At 37.6% G+C, this 27473-nt stretch overlaps 1 protein-coding gene and 1 long non-coding RNA gene across 5 annotated transcripts in view; one reads left to right on the top strand and one right to left on the bottom strand.

The window, feature by feature from the left end:
• The window catches only part of KLHL7 (kelch like family member 7), a 68960-nt gene that overhangs the window by 31505 nt on the left and 9982 nt on the right, over positions 1 to 27473 (bottom strand). For 2 of the 4 annotated variants that reach the window (XM_047845977.1, XM_047845968.1), the window contains exons 2-7: positions 21772 to 21902; positions 16803 to 16905; positions 15915 to 16008; positions 15511 to 15635; positions 7617 to 7792; positions 4996 to 5170 (exon numbers count right to left, since the gene is read on the bottom strand). In XM_047845977.1, the coding sequence (XP_047701933.1) occupies positions 4996 to 5170; positions 7617 to 7792; positions 15511 to 15635; positions 15915 to 16008; positions 16803 to 16881 (649 nt within the window). In that variant the 5' untranslated portion in view covers positions 16882 to 16905; positions 21772 to 21902. The remainder of the gene's footprint in view (positions 1 to 4995; positions 5171 to 7616; positions 7793 to 15510; positions 15636 to 15914; positions 16009 to 16802; positions 16906 to 21771; positions 21903 to 27473) is intronic. The other 2 variants (XM_047845985.1, XM_047845959.1) reach the window with 1 other exon arrangement.
• LOC125158669 (uncharacterized) lies at positions 1323 to 6745 on the top strand. Its single transcript, XR_007149455.1, has 3 exons — positions 1323 to 1406; positions 2463 to 2540; positions 6678 to 6745. It is a non-coding gene; the product is annotated as an uncharacterized LOC125158669 (long non-coding RNA).

Raw genomic sequence — 27473 nt, 5'->3', positions numbered from 1 at the left:
TGATACAAAATATAAAACTTCTCTAACAGTAGAAGGAAAAAATGAAGGGAATAAACCTCACCCCAAAAGGAGATTAAAAAAGCATAGAAAAATTGGGATGAACAAAAAGTGCAAAATCAGGTATTAGAAATAATTAAGAATAGTATTTACAATAAATTAAATGGAATATAATTTACCTGTTAAAAGATAGTAAGAAAGGGTTTAAAAAAGAAAATAAAGCTATATGCTGTTTTTAAGAGATCTAACTAAAATATAAGGACACAAAATGTTTGAAAAGAAATGAATGCATAAATATAAGCTAAGAAAATAGTAACCAGATAAAAAGTGGTTTAGTTACATAAATATCTGATAAAATACAGAAAGGCAACGATCTTTATTAGGGAAAAAGAAGATCATTACATAATGATAAAAGGTTGCATTCACCAGGAAGATAACATTTCTAAACTCATATTTAGAACCCTCAAAATATAGAACAGAAAAATTAACAGAATTACAGGAGAAATGGAGAAATCCACTATAGTGGGTGAATATAATACAACTTTGTCAGTAACTGATAAATTAACTAGACCAAAAAGTTAGTCATAAAAGATACAAAACAACTTTACAAATATTGACAACTTTCAATAAATATTAAAAAACTGGTATCTGATCATAACATTCTTAGACCACAATGCAATTAAGTTAAAAATCCATGACCAAAGGCATTTAAAAGCATACTTCTACTAAACTTATTGGTCACAAGAGAAAACATAATGGAAATTAGAAAGTATTTTTAAAAGCAAGTTGCAGGGGGCGCCTGGGTGACTCAGTCAGTTAAGTGTCTGACTTCAGCTCAGGTCATTATCTCATGGCTCATGAGTTTGATTCTGTGTCTCCCTCATTCTCTGCCCCTCCCCCACTCTCACTGTCTCTGTCTCCCTCAAGAATAAACATTAAAAAAGTATATTAAAAGCAAGTTGCAGGGACGCCTGGGTGGCTCAGTCGGTTAAGTGGCCGACTTCGGCTCAGGTCATGATCTCGCGGTCCGTGAGTTCGAGCCCCGCGTCGGGCTCTGTGCTGACACCTCAGAGCCTGGAGCCTGTTTTAGATTCTGTGTCTCCCTCTCTCTGACCCTCCCCCGTTCATGCTCTGTCTCTCTCTGTCTCAAAAATAAATAAACGTTAAAAAAAAAAAATTAAAAAAAAAAAAAAGCAAGTTGCAGAAGAATACATACAGTATACCATTCATGTAGCATTTAGGAACAGGCAAAACAATACTAAATGTTGCTTATATATATGGTAAAGAACTGCATGCTGATCAAACACCATATTCAGGGCTATTGTTTCCTCCTAGGTAGAAGCATGTGAGCTGTCACTGGGGAGGAACACATTGGATGCTTCATCTGTACTGACTTCTCAGGGTGCTAGGTAAGTTCATGAATATTTTCATTATTAGTTTTTATACCTTTCTGTACAGCTTAAATATGCATACTAAATTTTTTAAAACAACACTTATAGCAATATTTGCCAAAATCCTCAAACTCTCAGAAAAAAAAACAACTGATGGGTGCTTATTAAAGTTTAGAGTTTAGGAAAACCAAAGTACTGTCTTAATTATAGACACCCACTCTACTCATATCCATCTAGTACCACACACACACAACCAACCACAGTCAGAACCCAGATCCACACCACTAGGACTAAAGGTATTTCCAGAAAGGAAAATACAAGGCTGCCATTTATCATTATTAGTTAACTGCACACTGTCATGAAAAGGCTATTGAAAGTAGTCAATGTAACAAAATAAAAGGTATAAATAGTAGAGGGGAGAATCTAAAATTATCATTACTTGCAGATAAAAGATTAAATCCCTAGAAAAAGCAAGAGAAATCAACTGAACAAGTTTTAAAAAGAAATGAGTAATGACAAATGCAAATACAATTCACAACAGCAACAACAAAAATATCTAAAAAAAGATTTTAAGAAGTGTAGAAGTTTATAAAAAGAAAATTATAAATTCTCCAGGACATATAATTTAAATGAGGTACAACAATAATTAAAAGGTACCAGAATGAAATGGAAGAGAAACTGATTTTTGTGTGTATACAGATAAGGAGAAATTTAGTTCATGGTGTTCAAATCAGTGGGAAAAGATAAATTATTCAATAATGATATTGGGCCATCTTGCCAGACATTTAAAGAGGAAAAAAAGATAGACTCTTCTGTATTCAAATAAATTTCAGTTGGATACAAGGTTTCAACATTTTTTTAAAAAAGGAGAAAATAAGAAATCCGTTAAGTGCACAAGACAAGAATTTATGAAATTAAAAAATTACCTTGGAATAAGGAAGACATTTCCAACTACATCCCTAACACTAGATTCAGAGTTAATAATACAAAAACACTGATTCAGACTTAACGATAAAAAGAACTTGAGACTGAATGTGCCAGTTTTAAGACCTTTTTCTCTTCTTCTCTTGAAAGCCATCCCAAACAACAATGAAGCAAGAAACAAACTCTACCTTTGATAATACTAGAAGATCTATATAACCCTGAAACTCAGTAAGTGAAGACATATAGCAGATAGAATGTTAACCTGAAATGGTTGTGGGGGCACCTGGGTGGCTCAGTTGGTTGAGTGTCTGACTTCAGCTCAGGTCATGATCTCACAGCTTATGAGTTCAAGCCCCCATCAGGCTCTGTACTGACAGCTCAGAGCCTGGAGCCTGCTTTAGATTCGGTGTCTCCCTCTCTGCCCCTCCCCCACTCGTGCTCTGTCTTTCACAAAAATAAAACATTAAAAAAAAAGAAAAAGAAAAAGAGATGGTTGTGGAAGGAGACACCAATGAGAAGCAAGCCAAATTATCTTGCAGAAGCCTGGAAAGATTCATAATGGGAGATAGGAAGTACCCCCAGAAAGTGGGGTGGGGATGAAAACAAGAGAGCTTTAAAATTCTGAATAAACAACACTTTAATTGTCAGGTTTCCTTCCCCTACTGCACAGTCCAGTAACCTGCCATGCCTTCTCCAAGTAGGATATATGATGACTGGCCTTTGGAGAATCACACAGAGAAGGGTATGAGCCTGATGACAAGGGTTAAGTGAAAGTCTACATACCAAATATTCCCCACCCAGCTCCCAAATGCCTGTATCCAACTATCTGAGAAAATATTTATAGATACTAACATTGGAGGGGTCCTCAATTAAAAACAAAATGTGTGTTGGGGCACCTGGGTGGCTCAGTCGGTTAAGCACCCGACTCTTGATTTCGGCTCAGGTCGCGATCTCAGTTTGTGAATTCAAGCCCCACATCGGGCACTGTGCTGATGGTGTGGAGCCTGCTTGGGATTCTGTCTCCCTCTCTATCTGTCCTTCCCCTGCTTGCTATCTCTCTCAAAAATAAAACAAAAAAACATGTGTTTACACTGATTACCCTACAGTTCAGGCCAAGAACCAAGAGCCCACTCACATATACAGTGCTATTGGCTTTATTAATAACTTAGTCTTATAAATATGACTCACAGATAACACATTAAGAAAAGCTTCCAACAACAAAAACAGAAAAACAAAATTCAAAGGTAATACAGAAAATGCAGACAAGATAAACATGAAAGGCACTATAATGCTACTTCAGAATAAGGTATTATAACCATGAAATAAGGAATTAGAGAATAAGTAAAAGCTCACAGAAATTAAAAATAATAGCTGAAATAAAAGTGATGATAGAAAAATTAAGGCTGTCTCCTGGAAGACAGATCAGAGAAGCAGAGACAAGAGTTGTATTGAAGAATCACAATACCAGTAACAGAGAAATGAGAAATTTGTGATTGAAAAGACAATGTCCAACATGACTACTAAAAAAACAAAAGACAAAACACAAAGTTACATTATTGTGAACCTCCAAAACATCAGGGATATTACAAAAAAATTACAAAGAGGAATAAAAAATAAAAGGATCAGACTGGCATCATATTTCTGAAAAACAACACTGGCAGCTAGTTAATGGAGCAATGCCTTCAAAATTCTAACTTGAATTTTCTAAAATGATTTTCAACATAATTCTATATACCCAGTTTAACTATCCTTCAACATTTTATGGTAAAATAAATACAGGAGATTCATCAAGTCTCCTAATATTTACTGATGACATACTCTTTCTCAGGAACCTGTTATGGGATACATTCCATTCAACAGGGAGAATTAAAAAAGGGGAAGACCTGAGGTCCGGGAAGGCAGTGGATCTAACAAAGGAGAGGAGTGAAAGGACATCCCAGGATGGCAGAGAAGGGAAGTTCCAGGACAAGAAGAGTGTCTCAGGGTTAGAGTGCAAATAGTCCACACTGGAATACGTAGAAGGCTCTATGAAGGATGTTTACAAGAAATAAAAGCAACAGATTGTTTAATTGTACAATTTTATTAAGTAGCATTTTACAGAGGGGGTGGGACTTAGCCTGCAAGCCAAGAAAAACTAAGTAAATGACAAAATATGGCAGTTGTTGGCTGATCAAAAAGGAAAAAAAAAGTGATCACAGTATATTATTTGGCTGAGTAAAATAAAAAAGGAAACACTAGGCACAAAGTACATGAAAGCTATTATACACAAAAGGAGACAAGGCATAAGTAATTTTTACCTTCTATCATACACATTCCTATAAAATGAGGGCTGGGGCTAAGTCTCCTCCAGGTAGACAGCTAAGAACCCCAGTGGATTATTAATCTAAAAAAGGTAAGTCTTGGGGCACCTGGGTGGCTAGGTCAGTTAAGTGTCTGACTCTTGGTTTCAGCACAGTGTGTGGGTTTGAGCTCCACATTGGACTCTGTCCTCTCAGCTCAGAGCCTGCTTTGACATTCTCAATCCCTCCCTCTCTCTCAATAAACAAACAAACAAACTTAAAAAAAAAAAAAAAAGAATTAAAGAGCTAAGTCTTGAATGGAGTCTGATCCATTCTAAAGGGTTTTAAGCCCATGAAAAACTGCCTACAGGATCAGGTTATAAATGGGTATTAAGGCAACTTACTTATCACCATCTTAAGGCATTCAGGATTGTCTTGAATAAGTGGTTCAGCTTGTACTGTTTTACTTAAGAAATTCTTTGATATAAGAGGAAACCTGACTTTAGCAAGGATATCGACCATAAATGGCTGGCGATTAGGTTCATCATATTTCAGCCATCTGACAGCAGCATCATAAACCTAAGGGGGGAAAAATAGCACAGTAAAGTTCTTAGAAGGCAGAAACATTTCCAATTACCTATGTTTACTCTCACACTGAAGGTCAGGGGAGGATCTCATAAAGACGCAACCACTTATTCCCAATATTTTATCAAACATTTTCTTTCATTCCCCAACACTTGCCTGTACTTCAGAACAGCTTACACACTGCTCTAATGATTCTTGTCGGTAATGTATTTTTTAGAATTACTACTATATAATGACAGGGAGGATACTGAACTTATTTTTTGAAACAAAATATAACCTTTTTTCAGAAGGAGCTGTGATGTACATTTCTACTGAAATAAATCTACTGGTCAATGATAGTGTCAATATATGTTTACTTGGTATCACGGAAATACTTTAATTTCCTAAGAGGATGTCCATCCCAAGAGAAATGAAGTTTCATCTATGATTTTATTTCAATATGATATTCCTGAATTGTGAACTGATAGACTTATCTACATTCCAGAAACTTTATAAGAATTCTATGTTTAAAAAATACATTACAGATTATATAAGAATTTTTTTGAAAATAATACTGTAGTATTTACCTGTCCAAGTTCATCAACACAACCTGATTTATGAATCACTAGTTTTTTATTGTTATTGTTAGTTTTATACTGGTTCCATGCCCACCATGCAGCTTGAGCTCATAGCCATGAGATCAAGAGTCACATGTTCTAATGACTGAGCCAGTCAGGTGTCCCCACAAATCAGTAGTTCAGACACACTGAAAACACACCTGCCACATTTGAGTTACTTAAATTAGTTAATTTGGGATTGGTGTTAATATGGCCTAAGTTCTGACCTCCATATGAATTAATTTTTAATGGGAATTGGTCTATTTAAAAAAAAAAAAAACTCTTAATTTTGGAGAAGTTTTAGATTTACAGAAAAACTACAAAGATAGCACACAAAGTTCCGATACACCCTGCACCCAGCTGTTAAAATGTTACATTAGCATGATACTCTTATCACAGCTAACGATCCATTATTAACTAAAGTCCATATTTCCAAAAAAACTTCTTTAGTTTTTTATCTCATTTTTTTCTCTGTCCCATAATCCCATAAAGGAGAGCACATCACATTTACTCATTATGTCACCTCGGGTCTTATGGACTGTAACAGTTTTGCTGACTTTCCTTGTTTCTGATGACTTTGACAGTTGTGAGTTCTGGTAAGGTATTTTGTAAAATGTCTCTCAATTTGGGTTTGTCTGAGGTTTTTCTCATGATTAGACTAGGAGCACTGTGTTTTGGGAGGAAGACTACGGAGGTGCCATGCATATCAACGTGACTTATCACTGACGGTATTATCCTATAAATAGTGCTCATCAGGCTTGATATAATAATAATCTGTAGATAATGTTTGCCAGGTTTCTTCAGACTAGTTACGTTTTTAATTCCCTTTCCATAATGCATATAAGTCAGTTAATTTTAGTCATGGGTCACAGAACTAAGATTTTTGTTTGTTTGTTTTTCCCTAGTCAGGTCTTCCAGGTCCAACCTGTCAACTTGCAGACTAATACAATACGCTGGGCCATGAAGAAGACTGGACAAAAATGGCCCAGTGCTAATCTTTTATCTCGAGAACAAAAGTAACTGAAAGCATATGATCCTACAGTACCTCTATTAGTTTGCTACTGCTGATTTAACAAATTAAATAAAATACAGAGAAGGATGTGGGACTGAAAACAGGGAATAATTGAATGACTGCATTTCTAAGTGTTAGTCCACCCAGCTCCCAAATGCCTGCACCCAGCTTACACCTCCGGCAGTTTAATCTGACAATTATGGAGGTTGAATACAAAATAGGTCACAATGGGTCAAAATCCATGTGTCAGCGGGGATGCCTGAAGGCTCTAGAGGAGAAAGCATCTCCTTGCCTTTTTCAGAATCCAGCAGCCTCCTCCTGCATTTGTTGGCTTGCAGCCTCTTCTTCCATCTTCAAAGCCAGCAATATCCAGCCAAGTCTTTCTCACACTGCATCACACTGACACTGACTCTTCTGCCTCCCTCTTCCACATTTAAGGACGCTTGAGATTACACTGGGCCCACCTGGATAATCTCTCCATCTCAAAGATCTTTAATCACATCTGCAAAGTCCTACCGCCATGTAAGGCAACATATTCACAACAGGTTCTGACAATTAGGATGTGGATAATCCTTGGGGGGAAGCACTGTTCTTCCTACCATGGTACCCAATAGCTTTATTTCTACCAAATGGTCTCTCTCTCAAAGAGCAAGCCTTACAAGCACGCAAGACTTACTTTTCCTATGAAAAAGACTTTGGAATACTCTGTTTAATGTAAAGAACACATTCTCTCCTACTATGATTCTTTTCCTTGTCATGTATCCAAACATGAAACATAAGAAATCAGAAAAGATATTTTACTAAGAAAAAAGTGAGAAGACAATTTAGTCACCTGGTCCTCTGCTCTCACAGTCAGAGTGTCCTGGTTGAGGAGATGTGTAACTCGCTTAACATCAAGTTGCAGAAATTCATCAGTTTTATAAACTTCAGTAAAATGCTGATGAATAAAGTCATCTGCAGTTGCTTTCAATTCAGGACAGTCCAGACACTCTGCTAGCACACTTATACCTAAACATAGAAGAAAATAAATGAATAGAAAATCACTTAAAAAATCCCCAAACATACATTGAAAACAAAAAAATGAGGCTGAGTGAATTTAACAAATCTGGATCCTTCTCTGTTCTACTGGTTTATTCCTATGCCTATGCTATGCTGAATTAAGTATGGCCAATATTGATACTTTGTAGGAGAAGCCCCTTCAATGTTTTCTCAAATTTTTGTTGGCTACTGTTAAAACATTTTTCTCTTGCAAATAAATGTAAAAATAAGCTTATAACATTCTACTGTAAAAAATCCTGGTATAATTTTACTTAGGACTGCAGTGCATTTCTGGATTACTGTGGGGACTGTTCCGCAACACAAGAGGAGCTCCTCTTAGGAACATGACATGTATCTCCATTTACTCAGATTTCTTATGATTTTCAATATAATTAACACAGATTTCTTTATATAAACCCTCATACATTTCCCATTCAGCCTTTTCCTAGCTATTCTATATTTTTGTTTGAGAGGGAGTGTCTCCCTAATTGGCTATTAATGTTCTGTTTCAGGAATCTGTAAAGTACTGTCCATGAGCTAAATCCAGCCCACAACCAGCTGGTCAGCAGCTAAAAACATTTTTCATGGTTTTAAAGGGTCATAAAAAAAAAAAAGTGGGGCAGAGGGAGAGGGAAAAGAAGTGACAAGGACCACGTGTGACATGTGCATGGCATACAAAGTCTAAAATATTTAACTATCTGGCCCTTTACAGAAAAAGTTGGCCAATCCCCCTTCTAAATAAATCCACTGATTATTGTGTGTGATTTTGTTGCAGGCCCCCCTTCAAAGTCAGAGGTTGAATATTTTTCAGTTCATTATTTTTGATTTTCTGTTTCAACTCATGTTGCCTTAAGATAATGAGTTTTGATACTTTCACATTTATATCACAGAGGTTCTCATAACTAATGCCTGGTAATGAACTTGTCAGATTAACTGCTATTATCTAATACCAACCAATGCCATGGCATGCTAGATGCTCATGGTGAGCAGTCTGCTATAGCTTGTATCTATGCTCCCAACAGAGAGAGGGTATCTTCACCAAGAACCAATATTTGTTTATTAACTAATTTCTGGCAGTTGAATTTTCTGTATTTATGCAACCCAATTAAATATCATGCTTTTCAATAAAATATGAATGTGAAAAGAAAGTTGTTTCTATGAAAACTAATCTTCAGATTTCAGACAAACTTGAGAAAAGCTCAGATTAGGCATATGACCAAGACAACTGGTGAGATATGAAAAAACACTGCAAAATTCTAAGGGGATTCTGTACTCAGACTAAGTTCTCAATTCATTTCAAGGAAACTAAAAAAAAAAAAAAATTATATATATTATTGGTGTGATTTATTTAAGACATGACATGGATCAATACTGAGAGACTAGGTTTGGGCCTCACAGTCAAAGACTGGAAGATTGGTATACTTACATACTATGTTAAACACCTTTACAGCAGAGCCTCTCTTATTTAACCACTGTTTTAATGACATTTTAAGTCAGACAACCAATTAATGTTCTGATTATGCCTGATAAGGAAGCTTTTACTGTTACCTTATTTTGTCCTCACTGATTGCATTAATGGACATCTCCAGCAAAAGTTGAATAGTAAGTAGCATCTTTCCATGTAAAGAATATTTGCTATTGGTTTCAGACACAGGTTAATTAGATATTCTATTTCTAGTGCAAGAGTTTTTTTTTTTTTCTTTTTTTAATCAGGACTGGGTAATGGAAATATAAAAAGTGCCTTCAGTATCTGTTGCTATGATTATAAATATTTATTTTTTTCCTATAGCTTGGTAGTATATTATGTTAGATTCTTAAGCATTCAATCATTCTGACATTTCTGAAGTCAACCCTACTGGGTCACAAAGTATTATTGTTTTAATTAACAAACTTTAATTTCCACAGCAGTTGTAGGTTCACAACAAAATTTAGTAGAAACCAGAGTTCCCATATACTTCTGTTTTATACATAAATAATCTCTTCCATTGTCAACATCTCACACCAGGGTGGTAAAGTATTACAATATTTTTTTTTTTTTTGGTAAAGTATTATTTTTAAAAATATATTCATTGATGGATTCAATTTGCTATTTTTAAGGAATTTAAAATAAATCATTATTGTTAAAAAAATTTTTTTTAATGTTTATTTTGGAGAGAGAGAGAGAGACAGAGTGCGAGTGGGGGAAAGGCAAAGAGAAAGGGAGACAGAATCCGAAGCAGGCTCTGTGCGCGAGCTGTCAGCACAGAGCCCGATGCAGGGCTTGAACTCATGAATCGTGAGATCATTACCTGGGCCTAAATCAGATGCTTACCCGACTGAGCCACCCACAGACCCCATAAATCATTGTTCCTAAGTGAAACTAAAATCACGTGTGCGTGTGTGTTATCTGTCCAATCCTGGCACCTCAATAATCCTACCCTTGTAGAATGAGCTGTAAAGTTTTCTATCCATGTCCACTAGATTTAAGTAATACAGAATTAATCTATTGCTTGAAAGCTTGGTAGAATTAACACATAAAACCATCAAACCTGGAGCATTCGTTGGGAACAAATCTTTACCTTTTCAACATTTCTATTTCTGGGTTTTCAACTTTTAAAGACAATTTTGACTATTTCTCTTTTGTGTTCATATCTTAATGTTGTTTCTTTGACCTTTTCTAATTCTTGTTTGTTCTATGATCTTTCCTTCTTGATTAGACTTGTTTACTATTTTATACCATTTTTTTTTTTTTTTAATTTTTTTTTTTCAACGTTTATTTATTTTTGGGACAGAGAGAGACAGAGCATGAACGGGGGAGGGGCAGAGAGAGAGGGAGACACAGAATCGGAAACAGGCTCCAGGCTCTGAGCCATCAGCCCAGAGCCTGACGCGGGGCTCGAACTCCCGGACCGCGAGATCGTGACCTGGCTGAAGTCGGACGCTTAACCGACTGCGCCACCCAGGCGCCCCCATTTTTGAAATAATTAGCTTTTGTTTCCCTGGCCAAGTCTACAGTCTATTAGTGTTCTTTTTCCATTTTATTAATTTTGCTTTGAAAGAGATTTTCTTCTACTTTCATTAGGTGTTTAAAGTTTTTTCCTATCTCTTTGAGTAGAATACTCAGTCAAGGAAAGATAAAAATAAATGCATTTATTTGGAAAATATTTTAAGACTACAAATTCTCTTCTAAGAAATACTTTGGTCACTGGGGTGTCTGGGTGGCTCAGTCGGTTAAGCATCTGACTTCACCTCAGGTCACGATCTCATGGTTTGTGGGTTTGAGCCCCTCATCGGGCTCTCTGCTGTCAGTGCAGAGCCTCCTTTGGATCCTCAGTATCCCTCTCCCTTTCTGCCCGTCCTGCATATTCACTCTCTCTCAAAAATAAACATTAAAAAAAAATTTTTTTTTTTTTAAGGAATACTTTGGTCACATTCTAAAGGTTTGGGTTGTTTTTTTTCTGTACATATTGTCATATATTTCTATTTGGCCTGTAAGTTCATTAACACCTCTTTAAAAATATTTTTCTAAATTTCTCAATTAAATATCTAGTGTTCAGAATGGAGTGGGAGGAAACAGCTTTCCTTTTGAGGTTAGTTCACAGCTTTATTGCACTGTAATCAGTGGATGTAGACTGTGTCTCTTCTCTTTTAGGTGCTTCAGATTTTCTGTGGCTGCTGATCAGTATTTGTAAACACTCCAGAGGTGTCTGAAAAACCGTTATGTGTTCTCTGATTACTGAGTAAAACACTCTGTGATATCTACCTAAACAAGTTTGTGTTGTTCAAATTCAGACTTTTACTAAGCTTGATTTGAGATTTCTATGTAATTTTGTGTATTTAATTTTGTGTGTGTATTTACTTTTTTAAGTAAACTTCACGTCACACTTGGGGCTTGAACTCACAGCCCCAAGATCAAGAGTTGCATGCTTCACCAACTGAGCTGAGCCAGCCAATTCTGAGTTACTCAAAAGCTTTCAATAAATTCCTTTTCTGTTTAAACTAGCAAAGTCAGTTTATTTTGCTTGCAATTAAGGAAGCTGATGCAGCATATCCCTATCTTGAGATCTTTACCATACTTTGCTGTAGTAGTTCCCCCAATACTTTTCTCAGAAGGCTCCAGGTGGATTATACATTGTGTCTTTGCAATATCTCAAATGAACAATGTTTTTAAATGTAATTCTTTTTTTCTCTACGATTTGCATATCTAATGCTGTGGTCTTCTAACTTCCTGTTGCAGATAAAAAATTAATGTCATTCAGATTCTCCTTTTCTAAGTAAGCTTTTATGTTAATTATCTGTTGATGCAGGAAAAACACCACCAAAACTTAGTGGCTCAAAATAACAATGCACTTCTATGGGTCAAGTGGGTGGTCCTTTTGACCTGGGCTGGTTTAATCTCTGCAGCCAGCTGGTTGCTTAGTGGGGACTGTATAGTCTAGATTGGCCTCATTCACATACTTGGTAATACGCAAGCTGGTTGGTGAAGGGGACATCAGCTAGTATAACTCATCTGTGTCCCAAATGGTCTCTAATTTTCTTTTCATGATGGCAGAAGAGTCCCCAGCAGCAAACTAGGGCAAGCCCCAAAGCACATTTGTTTAAGCTTTTGCTCATGTCACATTTGCAAATGTCCCATGGGCTAAAGCAAGCCACATGGCCAACCTTAGATTACAAGGGGAAAAAGACTCCACTTCTTGATGGAAGAGCTATAGTCACTTATATAAGGGGTATACATACAAGGATGAAAAGAATTTGTGACCAATTTCTGGTAACCTATCATACATACCCTTTCTAAAAACTTATAAATTTTTATTATATTTTTAAAAATTAGGATACAATACATGCAACATAAAACTTACCATTAGTGATTTAGTGCATTCACCATGTTGTGTCACCATCGCCACTATCTAGTGCCAGAACATTTTTATCACGTCAAACGGTTTTCTTGGGGCACCCGGGGCGCTCAGTTGGTTAAGCGTCCAACTTTTGGCTCAGGTCATGATCTCACGGTTGGTGAGACTGAGCCCCAATCAGGCTCTGCACTGACAGCATGGAGCCTGCTTGGGATTCTCTCTCTGCTCCTCCCCCACTCGTGCTCACTCTCTTTCTCAAAATAAACATACATTAAAAAAAATAAGTTCTCTCTTGATTTTGGAGGTGAAAAAATATCACTAGGATATGTTTAGGAGAGGAAAATCTCACTCCATCAGGTCTGGTACTTGGTATAAGTGTGAAAGTTCAAGTTTTTTAAGTCTCAAATAAGTTTTCTTTTACGATTTCTTTGATATCACTTTTCCTCCACTTGTTCCTTGTGGAATCCCTACTTCACATCAGTGTCCCGTATCTTCCTTTCAGGTCTTTTATGTTTTTCACTAATGATTTCCATTTCTTTGCATTTTTGTGTTGTTATCATAAGGCAGTTTTCTCTGTTTTATTTTCTTTAGGTTGATTTTTAGGAATATCCATTCTGTTTTTCAATTCAATTGAATTTTATGGAAAATCATGGCTTTCCTTTCTATTTAAGGTCTCCTCCATTTCTTAAATGAAAATTTCTACAGGAGCCATTCATTTTGGCTGTTTAGCTTGATTTCTGTCCTCGAACTAGCAGGTTTCCTTTAACCTGGTATGATATCTTTGCCCACTTCCATCAGATACTATGGGTGCCTTTAGAATTCATGGAAGTCAGCTTGTTGGGATCTCTGGGGCAGCAGAGAACAAAGGAGTTCTCTAATCAGTTCACAGGGAGAGCCACCCCAGGGCTAAAAAGAATGCAGGCTGCAGCAGTTCCCTTGGGTACTGAGAGTAGCTGCACTTGGCTCAACTGGACGGGCCACTATCTTTACCCCGGCTTAGGGAAGGAATCAGGCTCCCTTCTAGGCTGCTACACCATCCTTCCTCTCTTGAAAACAATGATCCAGAAGGCATCCAGAAGTAACACTCCCAAGTGGTCTCCTCAGAAGCCCAAAGCCTAAAATGAGATTAGCACAAACTTGCTCCAGGTTCCACCATATCCACTCCCTACTCTGGCTGTTTTTCTTTCTAGTTGAATCACCTGGTTGGAAGTTTAGAGTGCTAGGGAGTTAAGGAGAAGTACTTAAGCCATCACCTTCCAAAAACTCCTTTGAATTCTTTTTACAATAAATTTTGTGAGACTACATATTTATATAAGGGGAAATAAGTAAAATCTCAGGATATAAATTTTATTGATGAATGGAGCCCCAAACTATGGCCCAGAGAAATAGAGGGACTCATTCCAGAGTGTCTCTGCTGCACAGATAAGATTAGAGACTGGCCTTTTATTTCCTAATATATGGGTCTTTTCGTTTGTGACCTACAACCACCTTTAAAATAAATTCCACCAGTATATTCACCTGCATAGCTATTACCTGTCCTGTTCCATTTGGTCCATTTCCTTTTTTGGATACCAGCCACAAACTCATTCCCATCCCCTTTGCCTTTTATCCCTCCCTAAAATTTATTCTGCTTCCTATTTACCTGCCTACAAAGATCTTTTGCTCTGCATTCACAGTAGGGGTGTGTGACAGATGGAGTGATGAACCGTCTAGTTCATTACTAGAGGGGAGCCTAGAAAAACGGGGGAAAGAGAAGGTTTGCAAACTTCTCATGTATCTCCAGGAGCCCTTTGCCCAGCTGTTGGCTTCTTGTCAGCACCCCTCATCTTCTCTCATTTGTCAAAAATCTTTGCATTGGTTGTCCTTGATTCAGCTTTCCTCTCCTCCCTGCCTTCCTAGGACTCCTACCCTGATTCTTTTCCCCTCTGAATCACAGCAAGGGTAAGAAAATACAACTACAAAGACCTGGATGTTCATTTATGTGCCACTAAAGATTATTTCACAGTGGAAAGCATACCATATCACACCTTGGGAAACTCTGATCAACTATTTCTGCTTTTCCTGACATGAAATATAAAATACTTTATTAATGGCTTTAAAATAGAGTGCTGGGGCACCTGGATGGCTCAGTCGGTTAAGCGTCTGTCTGGCTCTTGGTTTCAGTGCAGGTCATGATCTCATGGTTCGTGAGTTTGAGCCTGCATCAGGCTCTGCGCTGACAGCATGGAGACTGCCTGGGATTTCTCTCTGCCCCTCTCCTGCTTGCAACTGACCTCTCTCTCAAAAATAAATAAAGACTTAAAAAAATAAAATAGAGTGCTATAGCAGTCTCTTACTTAGTATCTTAATTTATAGTCTAGGATTTTTAAGTGTTCTAGTATACAATAACGTATTTAATAATGTGGAGAGGCAACATGGGACAGTAGTTAAGAACAAGAGGGCTTGAATTCCAACTCCAGCTCCTCCACATACTAGCTTTAAGACCTCAGGTAATATACACAACCTGTTTTCTCATCTATGACAGACCAATCGTAAGTACTGCAACAAAGGTAAACATTCATGTTTATGACATACCACACCACCACCAGACGCAATCCTTACTTTTTGTTCTAGATACACAAAAACTCATTATTAAAGCTATTTTATATTTTGGAAATTTTAATGGGCTTGTTCCTGCCCGGGTTAATAGGCATCTCCCTAAATGTCTCTTAAAATGTATTTTAAGTGTATTTTCTAGTGGACAATGTCTTTAAAATTAAATGAGGACACTTAGAATGACACTTTTTTTTTCCTTTATTAAAATGCACATTAAAGTTTGTTTTGGTTTTTATTTTAAATAGGAATATGACTTCTTACCAAGACAATTTGAAGCATCAACTTGTTCTTTCAAAAAATCAACACACATTTTCTTCACAGGTTCAATCTGGTACTGGTTTGCTGCATCTAACAAAGACTGAACGTTGTTGCTATTCACAGAAATTCTGCAAAGAAGTTAAAGTGAATTTAATTTCCTATGATTTTTTATTATTTAAATAATGCTTTGTAAAATGTATCCTACTAGCTCCTGAAATTAAACAAAAAATTAAACTTTTCGGTCCTTGCTTGCATGAGTATGTATGGCATAAGCTCCTCAAACTTCCCCATCCTTATGGTTTTTCCTGTTGAAGAATTTGGAGCACATCAATTTGTCACGATAATGCTCTGCCATAGTAGATCCCAACCTTACTCCTCCACAGCAGAAATGATCCTTCTTAACTTACCTAGCAGTATAAGCAAATTCCACAAGTTGTTCAATAATGTCAGGTTCAGCATCTTTGAGTTCAACTTCAAAGGACTTTGATTCAAGCATGTTAGCTAAAATGAAAAGAAGAAATATAAATGACATGACTACTATCACCAGGTTAACTGAGGACCAGATCATTCCAGGCCATGTTAAATGTGGAGAAGAATAACAGGACAGAGAGCTCTCTGTTAATAAAGATCCCAGGAAACCCAACATTCCTATAACAAATGCAAATTAATTCTCCACACTTGAGATGTGTCTTAAAATAAGGTAAGAAATTAGTGGATTAGTGTACTTCTTTAAAAAAACAAAAAGGGCCAAGTAAACAGAGATACATAAAACTAGATTTAGTATTTCCCCAACTCCTAAAATGACTTAGTGGCACTCTTCTAAATTGCTGTGAGCAAAACTACATCTGATATAGCTGGAGCCAATCTATGAGAACAATGACAATTGTTCAACTAGAAACTGCATCTCCATCAATAAAGCCTTTGGGCCTCTAGTGCTAGTGAAAGGACATTTTTCGTTTGATCAAACATCATCATAACCCCTTTGCAATCTCTTCAATGTTTTATGGCCTTAATATCTTAAGGGCTTTAGAAGGATATTTTCTTCTTTTAAAAAAAATTTTAAGTTTATTTTGAGAGAGAGAGAGAGAGAGAATATCCCAAGCAGACTTTGCACCATCAGTACAGAGACCCAAGTGGGGCTTGAACTCATGAAACCTAGATATCATGACCTGAGCCGAAACTAAGTTGGACACTTAACTGCCTGAGCCACCCAGGTACCGGAAAGATATTTTAATTTAGACTCTAAGTCATTCTCATGGAAAAAATAACATGTTTTATTACTTTAAGATACTTACTTGTGAACATTAAGTTGAAAAAATGACTGGCTGCTGCGAGAACAACTCGATGAGCAGGTATCTTTCTTTCCTGGACCATAAGGATCACATCACACAACGTTTTCTAGTCAAGAGAAAAATAAATGAAATTAAAAGGGGCTCACTGGGCCTGGCTTAGCACACATATAAAACTGGTGCTTGCCAAAGGTTTTATCTCTATTTTCTGTTCAAATCCAGTCTTTTTTCAGCACAGAATCTGTTTATAAGACCTATTTAGGAAGACCTTAGAGAGGTGCTATCATGATTTGTTGTATCAAAATGTGCTATTGAGTTTCCCAGTAGTAAAAACAGAAAAAAAGAAAAGATCTTTACAATCAGAAAAGAAGTATTCTACTAATCTGTTAGGGAAACCATTTTTTTTTTCCTGACACAAATTCTTAAGGGATTTCTCATGGTAAAATTTTAAGGGGACACTAAATGACATAGGAGCAATGCCCTTGATGGTTTCTCAAACAGAACAATCTGGGTTTTTTAAATTATCTATTTGTTTTGAGATGCAGTGTGCACACTGTATTTCCCAAGAAAGTAACCTTCACAGAAACAATTCAGAATACACAGAGTGGACGAAGCAAATGACCATTCAGCACTCTTTCCTTAAGTAACACTTTTCTCAAATGCACTTCTGACAAGCTGGATACCAACCACTTTTATATTATGATCTCTAACCAAGGCAAAAATGGTATCACTCTAGATTGCTGAAAGAAGGCAGAGTCAGATTACACACTTACGATGCTAAAGAAATGAAATATTAAAGAAAAAATTTAAGGTTTATTGGAACCCTTAAACATGAATTTCAAGGAAAAAAAACATCTTTTTTGTCAAACAAAATTTCAATTAATGAAGTTACATATGTAACCTCCAGGTTAGTCTCAGAGAAAATTTGATGCTTGCGATATATTAGACACTCTCTTAGGCACTGGGAATATGAGGAAAATAATGTTATCAGAGTAAAAGAAAATCTATCACATATCTAAATGTCGGATTAGTAGCTCAGAGGATGTGGCCTTTTGTAAATTTTAAATACTTACTAAAACTATTAATACAGTTTCTGATACTCTCATTACCAAATGAGATGGTAATGCTTAGAACAAGAAAAGAAATGGGCTTTATTTATATTTTATAGTTGGGTAAGAGAGAAACAAAATTTCACTTTTACAGCTATGTGAAGATTTTTTAAATAAGGCCTATGGTCTATTGCTTAGAAATTATATGCAGATTATTTATAGTTAAAGCCATTGTTATCCCAATAGTGTCTCGAAGTTTAAAATTTTTATTTCCTTTGGTCAGCTTTCAGGTGATTTTGCCACATACCACACCAAAAATACCAGGTAGCAAAACCAAGCCAAATATTTGGTTCCCACCAAAAGAAACTGATCTAGTTGCTCAAAAGCAAGAAAGAAAAATAAAGGTGGAAGGAAAAGAAGGAAAGGTGGGAGAGAAAAAGAACACTGATAGAGAACAGCAAATCAGATAAGGGAGGGGTCTATGGCTGCTGACAGGAAGTTCCAGAAGATGTAGAACTGTATGGAAATGGAGCCAAAAACCTTTTCAAAATATACACTCAGCAACAGGGAGTTCTAGTGGCATGAATTTACAGGCACTGAAGAAAGTTAAAGAAATCAGATCTCTGCAAAGCAATTCAGTCTTCTCTAAGATTAATCTCCAGCTGGATATTAATGTTGTAGAAGGAAAGGGAGGAACTTTTTGTATCCAAATTGTGCATCTGACTGTACTACAGGAGATTAATAGGTTTTAACAAGAGATAGGACTGACTTAAAGAGAGAGGCTCCTATTGGGAAGAGTGTAACCACAGAAAACCGGAAGACAGAGACTTGCGTTACGTTAGACAGTATGAAAGATAACAAGTCCTCTCTATATGAACTGAGGAGAAACCTACACAGAACTACCCTTTGAACAATACATGTTCACTGGACAAAGCAAGAAAAAAAAATCTTGTAATTTTTTTGTTTATATTCCCCCATATTTGTTACATCTTTGTATTTATTATTTTCAGCTTTTGAATTTTTAGCCTCTCATAAATTGATAGCTTTAGGTGATTTAATTAAAAATTCTCACCATCTAAGATTACTTTCTTTTTTTAAGTTTTATTTATTTTGAGATAGAGCACGTGCACAAGTCGGGGAGGGGCAGAAACCGAAGAGAGAATCCCAAGCAGGCTCTGCACTGTCAGCACAAGCCCAATGAGGGGCGAGAACTAATGAACTGTGAGATCATGACCTGAGCTGAAGTTACTTAACTGAGCCACTCAGCACCCCCACCCCCATCTGAGATTACTTTAAGTCAGATTTAGTTTAATCTTCATATTTATTACTGATAACTTATGTTTCATCTTACATATGCCATGTTCTTTTACATTACTTATTATGCTTCCTTGCTTTTTTCTTTTCTTTTCCTTTTCTTCTTGATAGAGAAGCAGAGAGAGAGAAAATCTTAAGCAGGCTCTCCGCTCAGTGTGGAGCCTGATGTGGGACTCAATCCCATGACCCTGGGATCATGATATGAACCTGAAATCAAGAGCTGGATATTCAACCGACTAAGCCACCCAGGTGCCCCATCTTCTTTTTTTCTTTAAATACCAGTTGCTATTTTGGTCACATTTTCTTTGCACCTTTTTCTTCTTTTAGAGGCTTAGAGATCTGTCAAATAGTTGCTGAGTGAATTCAGAAGTGTTACTAGTCAAATATTGTTCTAGGAATGCAAGGAGGGTTCAAGAACAGTAATTCTTTAATATAATTCAGCATATATACAGGTTAAAAGAGAAAAACCTCATGTAGAAAAACTTCAATAGATGGCAAAATTAAACATTCATTTCCTTTCATACTCTTTAATAAAGAAAATGATGCATCTGTATAACGAAGGTCATTCGAATCAAGAGGAAACACCTGGGTGGCTCATTCGGTTAAGTGTCGACTTTGGCTCAGGTCATGATGTTACAGTTTGTGGGTTTGAGCCCTCAGTCAGGGTCTGTGCTGACAGCTCGGAGCTTGGTTCAGATTCTGGGTCTCCTTCTCTCTCTCTGCCCCTCCCCTGCTCACACTGTCTTTCTCTTAGAAATAAATAATGAACATTAAAAAATAAATTAAAAAAAAAAAAGAAAGAGCAAACATCACGTTTAATGTCGACACAGAAGAGGCATTCTCATCTAAGAAACATATGCTGTCACTACTTTTTTCAATTATTGTTCTAGAAATTTTACCCAAATTGAAGCTGATACCTCAACCCCTCTGGCCAACTTAGTAGTCTTTAAGTTTCAGAAAGCACTTTTAGCCCATGTGATTAATTAAGCCTTTCTTTGTATATCTACAGGTTATACATTGTTCCCTAGAAAGAACCAAATCCTCTTGCACAACCTCCCCCTGGGGCACCAATACACAACCTCCTGGCACTGTAATGATGATGTCTGTAGCTGGCATCAAGTCTGCATGCAATCAGGAAGGGTTACAGGCCACTGTGCTCTCTTTTTATTGATTAAATGCCCTAAAGTTCCTTTAAAACTTTGGACCAGGCAGAATAGTCAGAATTGGTTTTCAGACGAGAGTTTCCCTTCTCCCCAGATGGCCAGCCTCCTGAATAAAGCTCATATTCCTTTCCAATCAAAATTCCTCCCTTGAGTATTGGCTTTTCAAGCAACAAGTAGCCGAACCTGGGTTTTTTGGTAACAAAATCAGTAAGAAAATAAAGATAAATAAACCTAACACTTGTAGAACTAAATGAAAAGATGGCTAGACACAAATAAGATAAATATGAAAAAGCAACTAGCTAACCTATATGTGAGCAGTAAGCCATAAAAAAACACAAATGAGAAAACAAAACCAAAAAAACAACCAAAACAACCCATCATAGCAGCAACAAAATAATTAAATGTTGAGAAGTAAACCTAAGAAATGTGAGGGATCTACACTAAACAGGAATTTGATGTATCATAAAGATACTATTTCAAAAATGTGGTAAGAAGGCAATGTTTAAGGCAGTGAAACTATTTTGTAGGATAGTGTAACAGTGGATACACGTTATTATACATTTGTCAACATCCACAGACTATATAACACTTAGAAAAAACCCTAATGTAAACTATGGTTAATAATAATGTAACAATATTGGCTCATCAATTATAGCAAATGTATCACACTTGTATTAACAAGATGTTACTAGTAGGGGAAACTGGGCAGGGGAGAGGGAAAACGGAAACTCTGTGCTTTCTGTTCAAGTTTTTGGTAAACCTAAAACCTCTCTAAAAAAACAAAGTCTATTAATTTAAAAAGTGGGATGAGAGAATGGATAATTGGAAAAAAATGGTATAACTGTTACCCATTTAGGGGAAATTAGATTTCTCTCTCATAATGCTCTTCCTCTGGGGAAAGTAAGTACTGAGAAGCAAAGTGCAGTCTTTTTCTCCACTGTCACTTGTGAAGAGTGTGTACAAGATGAGCAAGAGATAAGGCAGAGGTCACTGACCATAAACTGCCCGGTCTGGTTCATTCTCTTCTATAATTTTGCCCCAAAGCGGAACATAACTCATCTCAAATGTTTGGAACCAACAGTGGAAGAGGGCTGTTGAAATCCATATGCATAGACACTCCAAGCCCTGTAGACAGAGGCAGAAACTCTGGTAATGCTTTAGTGCCTGCAAACATTAGGGACTTCTGTGGGAAGCGTCCTTCGGTCAGGAAACGTTCACTTGAAAAGAGGCAAGGATTTCAGGCAAGTGTTGGTAGAAGGACCTTTTGCTCTCTTTACAGGTTTTCTTAGTAGGACTGCAAAAGGTAGGAGGCTCCATGTAAGCTCCGCAGCATTGCAGGAGGTTCTAGCTTTTAACAATGTGTGCTGGCATTAGTAGGAGGCATGCAATCAGCTGTCCCAAATTCTGTTCTTCATCGTATCCCAAGAAGAGGACCAGGGAATGACTAACCTTTGGGTTTATGTAGCTTGTCAACAAGGTTCTGCAATCAGTCCTGCACAGCGTGATTTCAAGTTGGCCCTGGGTATAACTCCCTGAGTAGACTGCAGATTCAACTATAGTTGGGTGGTGGATTTAAATCACTGAAAAGATAAAGGGAAATGGAGCCCTTATTATATGGGGGTAAATCTTCTTGGATTGAGATACTAGAAAAGCCTCAACAAAGCTATGATAAACTCAAAACCTAGGAGAAAAATTAAAAAGCCTTCAGAATCACATTTTCTCAGAAAGCCAAGAAAAACAGCACTGGATTTAAAGACACATAATCACAATAAGGCCAGTGGGAAAGGAAAGAAAAAGTTAGACACCAGATAAACAGAGGGAAAAGGGGACTTCTTCCTTAACGGAAACACAGGGCATGTTAGGTCAAACAGCTTCGAAAGGGAAAGCATATACAGTTTGGTATAACTGCTCTTTAAAAGACTAGGAAAAAGAGTTATTTTTGCTTTATTTATTCAATTTAGGTGATACATACCAAAGATATAATGAAGGAAGAGAAATAAAACTCAGAAAAGGCCTGGATCTAGGAAATTTTTAAGAGCTCTTTCAAAGCTAAAGGTAAGGAATCATAAACATAATGACAGGATTGCCCTTAAAGAGTAGGACAGTTATAATAGGTGGTTACATTAAATTCAGATAGATTTGTAAACTTTTGGAAAAGGAAGATCAGCAATAAAGTAGTTCCTCCACTACATAATTTGCAAGGTGGTGTGTCTGGGAAGACAGGAAGGCTACAAGCTATAGTGGAACATATCTGGGAAATGTGCGGAAGTAAGACTCTAAGGGAGAGTACTAGATCACATCAAAGGGAAGCCAAATGACCCAGCCATAATCCAAGCCTAAGTGAATACTGAACTTGTCCATAATTGGAATTACTCTGCTGAAGGTTGGCAGTAACTCAATCAACACTGAACACGTGGACCTCTTTGTTTTCACTAGGACAGTGTCTTTTAAGAAAGGCACTAGAGAAAGAAGAAGCAAAACAAACATTTGGGCCCAAAATCAAAAGGAAAGGAAAAGGAAGTTATTCTGATCTGAATAACGTTAGCTCCACACTATGTAGAAAGGAAAAGATTTAACTTAAACAGGTTAACAACTCAGCTGGTGATGCCTGAAAGAAACAGACAACAGAGACACAGCCCATTTTGACATATACAGGTAACAGAAAGGAATATGTGTGCTACTACTGAGTTTCCAAGGTCTGGAAACCTCAAATAACGAGAAAAGGTAAGATTCTGAGGAGCACACTGCAAAGGCCATGTTGGTCCCCATAGGCTTTAGAGGAATCAGTCAAAGGCCATTCTCCAGCTGAGAAAAATGGAAAGGAAAAAAGACCCCTTCAGGAGGCAGGATTAGTAGATACAAGGAATTTCGCAGCAGGACAGGATCATAATGGGGACACAAGGGTGCAGAACTAGGAGGATCAGAATGGTGGAGAATGCAAGGCTACAGACTGTGCTTTGCCTGACTGCCTGCTACAAATGTGGATCATCCTCTCTCAAAGGACAGAACTCAACTATTCTAGCACTGGGGTGCGAGGAACACAAGGTTGAAAAAAGAAATAAAAATTAAGCTTTAAATGTGCAGGACAAAGGGGAACAAGAGAAATTCTAGAAGACCTGGCAGCTGGGCAAATCCCCCTGGCAAATTTCTCTAAGTACAAAATATCCTATGCCAGTGAAACATTACAATGCATAGACAAAATTCTTCCCTATATGGTAAAGTGTCCCTATTAGCCTCTTGATAAGTGATTCCTCTTAGCTGAGTTTAGAGTCTATAAATTATAGATAGCCAACACAGACTGGCAACCTGTGGCAAGCCAAAAGCCAAGATATCCTGAAGTTTTCTTTGAAGATTCTCTGTTCTCTAGAAACCGACGTTTCTGTTGTTTTTGTCTGGGAACAATGTGGGTTAGGACTGTATAGTAAGGTGTCAACATCTATTGTAGAGATGGGAGATTTGCTTGTATCTTTTCAGGTTTGTGGGGATCAGGATGATGCTGTACTCATCTTAAGAGTCCTCTGAACCCTTTGACATTCTGAAAACATGTGGCACCAACCACCTTGACACTGGAAAAATTCAGTTTTGGAGGTGCTAAACTAACTTAATATATGCCAGTGGAAGATAGCCCAGGCTGCAGCTGCTGAACAAAGTCCCAGAACCTACCCAAACACTTAAGTGAAGGCTTTTTGGCTGAGACTTGGCATATAAGAAACCAGAGAGAACACACATTTGGAACTCCCTTTAATTTTAACCCACAGGGAAATCACAGATGTGGGAATTTAATAATGAGTGGGTTCATAACAGTCAGATTTGGGGGATTTTATATTGCTAGTATGGAATTAGATGGAGCGCTTTAAGCTGTCATTTATTTCACTCCAGATAATCTGGAAAGCTATGAATGACACCTTGGCTGAGAAAAATTTTAGATGGGAAATGCAAGTGAATTTCCAGTCTAGAGTTAATAGATTATCTACTCATTTTAAAGCTTTCTGGAGTAAAAAATTTAAATAATCTTCCTAAGGTGGTCTGCAGAAGACACATGGAAGAATAGGTATTGATAGAGGATGCCTTTAACATAGAACAAAACACTCCCGGGGCACCTGGGTGGTTCAGTTGGTTAAGCATCTGACTCTTAATTTTGGTGCAGGTTATGATATCATGGTCCATGAGATTGAACCCCCGTCAGGCTTCACACTATCAGCACAGAGCCTGCTTGGGATTCTCTCTCTGCCCCTCTCCTGCTCATGCATGTGTGCTCTCTCTCTCAACACAAATTAAAAAAAAAAAAAAAAAAAAGAACAAAACGCTCCCTGTACAGGTTAAAAACAAACAAGAAACAGAAAACTTAAAACAAAAACAAAAAAAAAACTTGGAAATAAGAACTTATAGCTACTTGGTCCAGTACATTCTGTTGGGAGTTGGGATGGGGCTCTGGTGCCTGAATACTATTATTCAGCCCTCTGAGATTCTCAACTCAGGGAGTTTATGTAAAGATTTCAGCCAAGTGAGACAAAATAAAACAGATGGGTGAGTGCTTAGTAATCCCCACCTACTCACACCCATATACTCCAATAATCTAAATTTTTAAATTTGCATATTCATATGGGGGGGAGATAGCGGGGCCCAAATCCACCTTATAGAGTCCACAAGACATATCCTACCTGTCCTCCTTAGCAGATGGAGACCTTAAATAGAAGTATATGAGTCTCCTTAAAGATAGAGAACTGAGGGCTGAGGGAGGGAGCTGGGTGCATGCGTAGGGGATGGGCTAGATGGGTGATGGGTATTAAGGAGGGCATTTGTTATAAGCACTGGGTGTTGTATGTAAGTGATGAATCACGGAATTCTACTCCTGAAACCAATATTGCACTGTATGTTAACTAGAATTTAAATAAAAATTTGGGGCAAAAAGTATGTAAGTCTCAAAAGAGTAACCCTACCATTAATAAAACAACGTCTTAAATCCTAGCTTCATTAGAACTTCTCTCTCATTGGGCAAAATTTGTAGGAGAGAGATGAGTTCAAGATACCTTGCTTCCTCTTTCAGTAAGGTGAAGGTCAGAAATGTTTTTCCCAGCCCACACCACACACACACAGACAGAATCTATATGTCTTTTCCTTTCAGGGAAAAGCCTTATAACAGTGGTTTTCAAACTTTTTAAGCAGTAGAATCCATTTTCAAATGATGTGATTACACATAATTTATACAGAAATAATGTTTTCTCTATAGCCAGAGTTAGCCTGGCAACCAAAGGATGGAAGAAACTCCCCTCACTCTTATGCTTAATGATTCACTCACAAATATTTTGCTTCTGATCTCAGCAATCAGTCTCTGGAGGTGGGTTCTGCTAGTTTAGAGATATGAGGACCCAAAAGAAGAATGATTCAAGTGATAGAATCATGTTTCCACAGAATTAGAAGTTAAAACTGCAACCTGGCCATTTTGGCCTCCTCCTGCCACTGGGTAAAAAGAACAAAAGTTACTACATTTGGGTAGTTCTCTGAACCTGGCAATGAAGGGGGGGTGGGGAACCATTGCTCTTTATGGGACAGAAGATAGCTGGAGCTCAGGGGATCCCCTTGGGTATCTTTTGTCTGTTGGGAGAGGAGACCTCTGTGGATCTCTTGAATTCCTATATATTTTAAAACCCGGACATGTCAAGAAGGCAAGGCCCTGACACTTTTTCCCTGGGCCACCATTTCTCAGGATTATGTTGCCAGCAAGCAACCATAGGGATGAGATACCTTCTCCCTCACAAGAATAAGGAGCAGGCTTGCTTATTGTTTGCTATGAAAATGGCAGATTCCTTAAGCTCAGTGTTCATTCCAGAGCTACAACACAAACCCACTGTGTGTATAATATCCATCTGGGCCCCGGGCAGGTCACCCTCATAGTACTTGTGGGGCAAGAGGAACTGACACATACATACGGATGCTCATAATGCTATGCTGTGAGTAATCAAGTCTATTGTCTCTAATCTAGGAGTCTCATGTCTTCTGCCAGCATCCATTAAAGAGCAACAGGCTGGGGCGCCTGCGTAGCTCAGCTGGTTAAGCGTCCGACTGGCTCAGGTTATGATCTGATTTGTGAGTTCGAGCCCTGTGTCAGGCTCTGTGCTGACAGCTCAGAGCCTAGAGCCTGCTTCAGATTCTGTGCCTCCCTCTCTCTGCTCTTCCCTCACTCACACTCGCTCGCGTGCTCTCTCTCAAGAATAAACATTAAAAAAATAAAATAAAATAAAATAAACAGCAACAGGCTAACTAATCAACTTATAAATATCATAAAATCAAATTCCTGCCTAAGGCTTGTACTGCTAAAGCTAGTAATAAGCATTAATGGAAGACTAATGTGACTTTATAGGTAATACCAAAGGTTCAAGATACCTAGGAATAAAGGATTAGATCATCCCATCAGAAAAAGAACCTTGAGGAGTTGGCTAAAGACAAATAGGAATAGTCAGGGAAGGATGAAGTCATGAGAACAATGCATAATAAAAATATTAAATAACAACAATGTGGCTTGCATTTTTATTTTCATCTTTGCACACACGCGTGTGCGCGCGCACACACACATATATATTTATGTTTATTTGAGAGAGAGAGCGCGCGCATGCACATGCACAGGGGAGGGGCAAAAGAGAGGGAAGAGAGAGAATCCCAAGCAGGCTTTGTGCTGTCAGTGCACAAGAACTCAACAACTGTGAGATCATGACCTAAGCCAAAATTGAGTTGGATGCTTAACCGACTGAGCCATCCAGGCACCCTTTTGCTCTTATATTTATATAAGTCTTAACTATGTGAAACTCTCCCCTTTACAATCAAATAAATCTATTAAGACTTAGGCCTAAGAATGTTGAAAAGACTATAGAAGAAACTGGTATCACCAATAATCTTGAACTTCAAGTTAGATCTGGTAAGTGAAAAAGACTGATGACTTTTTTTTTTTAATTATAGGAATGAGAATAAGTGCATACATGTTTGTATTTAACAGCTTGAGGTATATAGATCACAGTAGACATTTGTGGATTCTGGCAACCTAGCACCCAATTTCCTGCCTATTAAAACCCGAAGCTCCCGGGGTGCCTGGATGGCTCAGGTCATGGTATCACTGTCTGTGGGTTCAAGCCCCATGTCGGGCTCTGGGCTGACAG

This window comes from Prionailurus viverrinus, chromosome A2 (genome assembly GCF_022837055.1).
Source record: "Prionailurus viverrinus isolate Anna chromosome A2, UM_Priviv_1.0, whole genome shotgun sequence".
In the NCBI taxonomy this organism is placed as follows: Eukaryota; Metazoa; Chordata; class Mammalia; order Carnivora; family Felidae; genus Prionailurus; species Prionailurus viverrinus.
This window is presented reverse-complemented; position numbering and strand designations above follow the sequence as displayed.